Source organism: Nuphar pumila, chromosome 11, assembly GCF_984573655.1.
Source record: "Nuphar pumila chromosome 11, dmNupPumi1.hap1.1, whole genome shotgun sequence".
NCBI lineage: Eukaryota > Viridiplantae > Streptophyta > Magnoliopsida > Nymphaeales > Nymphaeaceae > Nuphar > Nuphar pumila.
Genome location: NC_143259.1, coordinates 324,332 through 331,983, shown reverse-complemented (window position 1 = coordinate 331,983; position 7,652 = coordinate 324,332). Strand labels below are relative to the sequence as shown.

The 7,652-nt window shown below is 41.7% G+C and overlaps 1 protein-coding gene across 1 annotated transcript; it reads left to right on the top strand.

Moving 5' to 3' along the window:
* Positions 1 to 4,601: 4,601 nt before the first annotated feature.
* On the top strand, positions 4,602 to 6,640 carry LOC149821533 (putative aquaporin PIP2-2). The gene is made up of 4 exons (XM_089980895.1): positions 4,602 to 4,947; positions 5,270 to 5,565; positions 6,059 to 6,199; positions 6,326 to 6,640. The coding sequence occupies exons 1-4, from the start codon at positions 4,656 to 4,658 to the stop codon at positions 6,446 to 6,448; spliced, it is 852 nt and encodes a 283-aa protein (XP_089837021.1). The 5' UTR covers positions 4,602 to 4,655; the 3' UTR covers positions 6,449 to 6,640.
* The last annotated feature ends 1,012 nt before the right edge of the window (positions 6,641 to 7,652 follow it).

Here is a 7,652-nt window from a genome sequence, read left to right as displayed (position 1 = left end):
AATGAGTCGTTAGTTAAGCAACCTCTAATGTACCCATTCACTTCTTGTTCTCTGTCAAGTGAGAGGACAGTGCGGTACAAAACTCCAATTGACAGGTTGTTAACAACCACCCTATGGGCAAAAATCCAACCTCCCCAGTCATTGGAGTTAGGGGATGGGACTACCAGACATTATCTTAGGTGGTAGATCCCATTGCCACTTACCTGCCTTTGAAGAATCTTTTCTTAGCTGAAAGTCGTCTCCTTAGGAGCAGACTCAACTAGCTATTCGGGTTATTAAAAATACATAGAATTACAGATGCTCGAACTAGTCTGAGTTGTTTCTACATTTTGTTTGTGCGTACCCGCAGGCTAGTAATATCGAAACATAAAGTTTGTTCACACTGATTGATTGCTCATAAGACTTTCGTGTGTTTTGGATACATAATTTTTTGTCAAGTAAAAGCTTATCGATAAAATTACGTATGACTTTGGTGTCTCTGATATTCTTATGATTATGATGCTTATGTTAGCATATAGGTGAATGACATGTCGCACCGACAAATGATTAGTTTAGACTATTTAGGTGAATAATACATCACACCTATATAGTCTTATTGCAGAGAATTGTGTTATGATTGCCTAAGTGAATATAGTATACCTGTATAACACGATTGATAAGTATCATGAATATTTGATTAAAATGTCTTGAAGATGTGTGCATGAGTTACACGCTAGAAAAGTTGAATGTGATGCGCCTTGAGATGAGAATTGTGAATGCATATGATGATGCAATGATTTGAATATTTGCACCTATAACTTGAATTCTATGTAAATTTATCAATCTACATAGAAGTTACATATGCTGATGTTTAGTTGATTCATATTATGTAATCTCCGTGTTCTCATATGTTGTTTACACATGCTTTGAGGTCCTGTTTGAGGAATGCAATGTTCCTTGTGGTAATGATACGATGCATGATATTACATGTGTATGTATGTTGTGATTGAAATGCCACATGATAAGAAATATTGAAAGCATGCGATAAATGTTCATGGTTCGTGGAACCTTATTAGAGGAATGTGTGATCTTGTGATTTGTTTTACCAGGTGAAGTGATACGATGCACATTGCTGATATGCATGCTTGTGCCCATATTGGTGGCTATTGACCCCAAGAGCGGTCAATTATTTAGAACAGTTGATTGTATTGATGTATGTATCACTGAGTATGGTATCTGTTGAGGACCTAATCTCCAAAGGATTATCTGCGAGGGTATGTATGATCAAGATCTGGTAACCGGCTAGAGTGGTAGATTCGCTGTGAGGATGTACATTGTCCACGAGCGGGTAGCCGCAAAGACGGTGAACTCCTGTGAGAAAGTGTATGGTCCAAGACAAGGTATACCATCTAGGATGGTAATTCCTTATGAGGTTGTACATTTTTCAGACCAGGTGATCCGACGTTGATCTTGTTAATTATAATAGTGGCTATTGACCCTGAGAGCGATCATTTGTATTGATGCGTGTATCATAATGATTTTCATTGAATATGACTTTTGTAGATGATCGGGTTCTCAAAGGAATCATGTGAGGAAGTGTATTGTCCAAGATCAGGTGACCAAGCTAGAGTGGTAGGTTCTCTGTGAGGATATACACTGTCCACGAGCGGGTAGCCACAAAGACGGTGAACTCTTGTGAGGAAGTGTATGGTCTAAGACCAGGTATACCATCTAGGGCAGTAATTCCTTGTGAGGTCGTATATTTCTCGGACCAAGCGATCCGACGTGGAACTTGTGAATTTTGATTACCATAAAAGTTATGGTGAGCTGTGATGATCTTCTGAGATTGATCGATATAGCCAGTTATGAATCTATAGATTTTCCTTTCTGTTTTAACATAATTATATGTATGACTCAGATGTGAGAATAAGATCTTTACTGATTTTAGATCATGTTTTGGACCTTCTATAGAATGGTGGGTTTTTTTTGAGAAAGTATGACGCCTTCAGTGAGTCATAACATGTGACAGTTGGTCGCGTAATGCCTTAAGAGATGAGAATAAATTAAGGTTGTTCATGACAAAGAGTTTATTAGAAATAGTGAGAGCGACAAACGATGACCCGATAATGATTAAATGCAGAGACCCCGTTCTAGGAACAATAATAAGCTTGTTACGTGGTAGTTCACAGCTTACGATCAAATGAATCGTCATGCCGCGTTTGACAGTTGCACTGCTTACTTGCTTTAAACTGCTTATTTGTTTTGATACGGCTTACCTGTTTAACTGTTGATCTGATTTAAACTGTTTAACATGCTGAATTAAATGTACTTAATTCAGTTTCCTATAGTCTCTCTTGTGCACCTACTAGTTTTTTGTGAAACTAACCCATTCTATGAGTACAGGTGATGATTAGGTACACCACGAGCGATGGTGCGATGACAAGATGACTTCAAGATTTCTTTTTTCTTGCTCTTAGATCGCGTCCTGGACGCTTTTGGGTTTTGTCACGGGTTTTCCTTTGGATATCCGAATTTTATACTTTTTGGTTATTTTAACTAACGTGCCCAAAGTTGTCAGATTGCCTTTCTAAATTTAACAAAAGAACAGTCTTTCGTTGATTTCATAAACAAACTCTGAAAGAAAAGATATTTTTTCTAGTCACTTGCTTGTTTTTTGAAAGGTTTGCAAGTTTAAAATTTTGGGGCGTTACACTTGACGTGTTAAAGGTCACGGCAATGGTGGATGTAATTCAGAACAAGTTGAGTATGCTGAAGAAAAAGAGTAAACCAAAGATATGTACAAAGAAAAACTATCATATCAGTGAAGACTGTGTTCTTACCTGCACCAGCATTGTCGATGATGACAATGATTTTGGGTGGGAGAGAATGGCCTAGGCCGATTTTTTGAAATGGGGCATGTATAGTGCAAAGCTCTATTGAGTGAAAAATGCATCGAGTGTATGAACATGCGGTATGCGTTCACTTGATCGGTGATGTGTGGTGGTAGCATGACATGCGATAGGTATCAGTATCGTTGTTAGTGCATCGTTGTGTGGCGGCGTAGACATGGAGCGTTGTTCGATTAAGCAGTGTCAGCGGATCAGAGGATGTTGCCTTTAGAGATTTGGATAAAGACCTCTCAGCTTGCAAGATTGATTCTAACCGAGTATGGTGACTTGGGGCTAGGCGCGTGAATGCCTAGGCGCTTGTGAATTAGTTTAGGTGGTGCTCTTCGCTATGGTGTTCTATCATTAACCAATCTTCAGACTGGGGGTTGTAAGGTCTTTTTTCTTCAGTGGTGAGATTTTGCTATGTTGTGCACATGAAACTGCAATACGCTTTATAGTACGTAAGGCTAAGGCAAAGTTTGTGCCTCTTTCGAAAGTGATAGTTGATATGGGATGACTATGCAATAAGCGGTATGGACTACATGAAATGCACATTTGAAAATGCGATTAATCAGTTTTCGTTAGGCAGCTGTGCATGGGGTGGTGCGCAGGGCCAATGAAAATGATTCAACATATGAAAAGGTGTTGGTACATAGCTTTTGGTTCTTAGGCTGGTCAGCTTAGCGCGTTGCGGGTTTGTGAAGCATCCTATGCCCATGACAGAATGATAGAAAGACTTGCGATGGTAAAAAAGGATCATCGCGCCGCACTGACTTGTTGAAAAAAATAAGCCCATAACACCAACCACAAAATACTTTTATTTTAAGATTGTATATGCAAATAAATTCGTCATCGGGGACCGATTCGGTATAGACCAAAGGTAAGAGGTGTGCGTTCCATCAAGAGTTTTACCCGATGAAGCTAGTGGTCAGTGACTCACTTGCACAGGGCTGGCAGTGGTAAAAAAGAAAACAGAGATGGTCAACCCCGGTCGACTACCCATACCTCAACTCCATAACTTTTCCACCTCAAATCCAAATCGGTTCCACCCATCCCCCAGCCATTCTTATCCCATACGCATTCAGTGAAGAATGACATTTAAATCATGGAATCCGACTTAGTGTGCAGGATTTTTTTAATAATTCAAAAGTCAATAGTTAAAAAATACAAAAATTTATGATTTAAAATTTATTTATTTTTCAAAAAAGAAGAAGATCCAAGTGTGGATTCTTATTAAATCAACCATGCTGCTACTTGTTTCGTAATATTTAAGTGGGGTACGAAGATAGGAGATGACACAGGAGATGAGTGAAACCAAACAACGTTGTGGGACCCACAAAAATTGGCCCTTCCCTCCCTCTCCCCTAATGCGTCTCTCATAAGGCGTTCAAACCCCAAAAATAATACAAGGTAAAGCAAAATTAATGAATGAGGGACGACTTGTGTGGATCAGGTGCAGTCACACTTGCACACCAAAAGTGTGCCGCTGCACCGGGCTGCCTCCATCTCACTGTTGCCTCCAACAGTTGACGGTCTATACTCAGAGATCGATGGAGGCCAGACAATCAGGTGACGACGAAGGCCAGACAATCAGGTGACGACGAAGGCGGACCCACAAAAATGATATGATCGCAATTAGTCGGTTTGGACGGCATTTTTGTCCAGATGATCTTCGTCGCACGCGCATCAAGTTGGCCTATAAATCCTGACCTCACTCGCCACAGTGATGTGCAATCCTCTCTCTCTCTCTCTCTCTCTCTCTCTCTCTCTCTCTCTCTGGCTGACGAGATGGGCAAGGGCGTCGAGGGGACCGACTTCTCGGCCAAGGACTACACGGACCCTCCTCCAGCACCACTCATCGACGCTGAGGAGCTGACGAGATGGTCCTTCTACCGAGCGCTCATCGCTGAGTTCATCGCCACTCTGCTCTTCCTCTACGTCACGGTGGCTACGGTGATTGGGTACAAGCACCAGACCGCCACCTCCAACGACCCTTGTGCTGGCGTCGGCGTGTTGGGGATCGCGTGGGCCTTTGGCGGCATGATCTTCATCTTGGTTTACTGCACCGCCGGGATTTCAGGTGATTCTCCTTTTCTTGTTTCAAATTTTCATTCTTGCGAAACAAATACAGAAGAAAACTTTCGGACATATCATGTTTTCTCAGGCACGTACCTTAGAAATTAGAATAGTCGCGTAATCGTTATCGCTTAAAACGTTTGGTCATCTCCCGATTTATTCCATAAGAAAAAAACCCAAACAGGATGTCACCGCAGACGTTTTTTTTTTTGGGTTTCAAAAGCCTCTCAAATTGTTTGCAGATCATCATCTCATCTTAATGAAAACATTTGAATTCTGATTATGTTTGATGCTGTTAATTAATTTATTGCTTGCGGCTATGGTAGGGGGGCACATTAACCCGGCCGTTACGTTCGGGCTGCTCTTAGCGAGGAAGGTGTCATTGATCAGGGCGGTGTTCTACATGGTGGCCCAGTCCCTGGGTGCAATCTGTGGTGTTGGGCTGGTGAAGGCTTTCCAGAAGGCGTATTACGATCGATATGGAGGGGGTGCCAACGCTCTAGCCCCAGGAGTCTCCAAGGGCGTTGGTTTAGGGGCCGAGATAATCGGAACCTTCGTTCTTGTCTACACCGTCTTCTCTGCCACAGACCCCAAGAGGAACGCCAGGGATTCCCACGTTCCGGTATGCCCAACACCCCAATCTCTCTCTCTCTCTCTCTCTCCTTTTTTTTTCTCTCATCCGGTCATGGCTGTCTGTCGTAAGCCCCACCATTGTAGTTGTGCGTTCCGACCTACTCCATGGATCATCGACTTGGGTCGAGTTTGTGTAAAAGCCGATGAGTTCGCTGTAGACTCTGGTCTACTTTCAAGAGTCGAATATGACTGGGCACCTATGAGATTGAGATGGTGCCGTGTTCTGAGTGGAGGCCCTTTTCAACCCTGTTGGGTTGGTCGTTTCCCATATCACTGAAAATTTGTGATATTTAATGATGAAAGCACACGTCTCCGGTGCATTGGTGCCCACCTGACGGGAGTAAGACTGGATGCCTTGGAATGGCAATACCGCCCGGTGAGTGGGGCACGAGTGCGTGGGAGACGATGCTGGTGCTAACCCATTAATATATGCGTGATTTTGTGTGTGTGTGTATTTTTTCTTTTTTGGTGGTTTGGAACAGGTTCTTGCGCCATTGCCGATTGGGTTCGCCGTCTTCATGGTTCACCTGGCGACCATTCCCATCACCGGCACTGGAATAAACCCAGCCCGTAGTTTGGGGGCTGCCGTCATCTACGATCACGACTCTACTTGGCATGACCATGTGAGCCCTTTACCTGTCCTTTTTTCACTATGGAGTTAACGTTTTGATTGGGTGTTGTTGCCTTGGGCTTTTCCCAAGTATTAATGGTGCGTTTATTATTTCTTTTTTTTCGGCCTGGCATTGCAGTGGATCTTCTGGGTGGGACCCTTTGTTGGAGCTGCCATAGCTGCTGCTTATCACCAGTACATCCTCAGGGCCTCAGCCAGAGCTTTGGGTTCATTCCGGAGCAACGGCAACCCTAACGTCTAGAGCTCTCTCTCTCTCTCTCTCTCTGTACCCTTCAAAACTGCTGGTTTATCATAATCTTTCAGGAGCTCGGTAGAGTGCCTGATCATTTCGTAAGAATTTATGGACCAGGATTTTGCTTTACATTTGCGTGAGAGTTCCCACTGTCAAAAAGCAAAAATGCAAAATATTAGTGCAGCAAAGCAAATCTCATGTGTACAATTCTCTTCTGGTTTATTTATATGCAATAATCGGTAATCAAGTAAGCTGAACTGAATGCCTGGACGACTAGATTCGATTAGGATAAAGCGACGAGAGGAGATCCAGTCACATTTTATATTACGAATAGAAGTTTGCTGATATTGAATATTGACCACAGACGTCCTTTCATTTCTTGGTCCCTACCCCATGGAAAAGATACCTTTTCGTTAAGGAGTTAAGGGCAAAAAGAGTCACGCCGGGGCCACCTGGGTCGGACTCTGGTGTGTGTCGACTAAACTCAATATCACCACTTTTGGTGATCTCAAATGTAACCCGTAGGGCATAGGGCCATTCTCGAGTCAAACACAAAAATAATCTCGTCTTTATCTCATTTTTCAAAATCATCCTTCCTTTCTTTCTTCCCAACTATGATAAAACCTTTAGCTAAGGCACCTACATCACATGAGGGAAGAGAGCATTTCCCATAACATTTTGAAATGTACGAAGGATCATGAAAAATCAAACAAGAAAGAACAGTTATTGGGTCACGTCCATAAGGTAGGGGCGATTATATACGATGAAAATTTGCTACAATCAGCTTAACAAAATTCATTTTTTGTTTTTTTGGGGGGGAATCTAATATCATATATGCGATTTACGTGCTCCGTTTAGTAGGAATTGGCTTTTAGGTTGTTGAAATTTAACTTGTGCATAGTTTGTTTTGTTGATGGAAATTTTGATGGTGGTAAACTTATAACAACTTGTTCGACCAGAAAACATATTTTTTCATTGAAAAATATAATTTAATAGTCAAGTCCCACTAAATTGACTATGTTGAACACGTATACAAGGTTGGATTGAGTCAAAACAACTCCCATAATGAGATCCCAACTAGACTGTAAGTACAATTGATTGTAGCAAATATATAAATATATATTATATATAATTTTACAAAAAACAATACTATTAACATTAGATATATTCAGCGATCAAAATGACCAAAATACTTTTAAAAGCAATGATATTT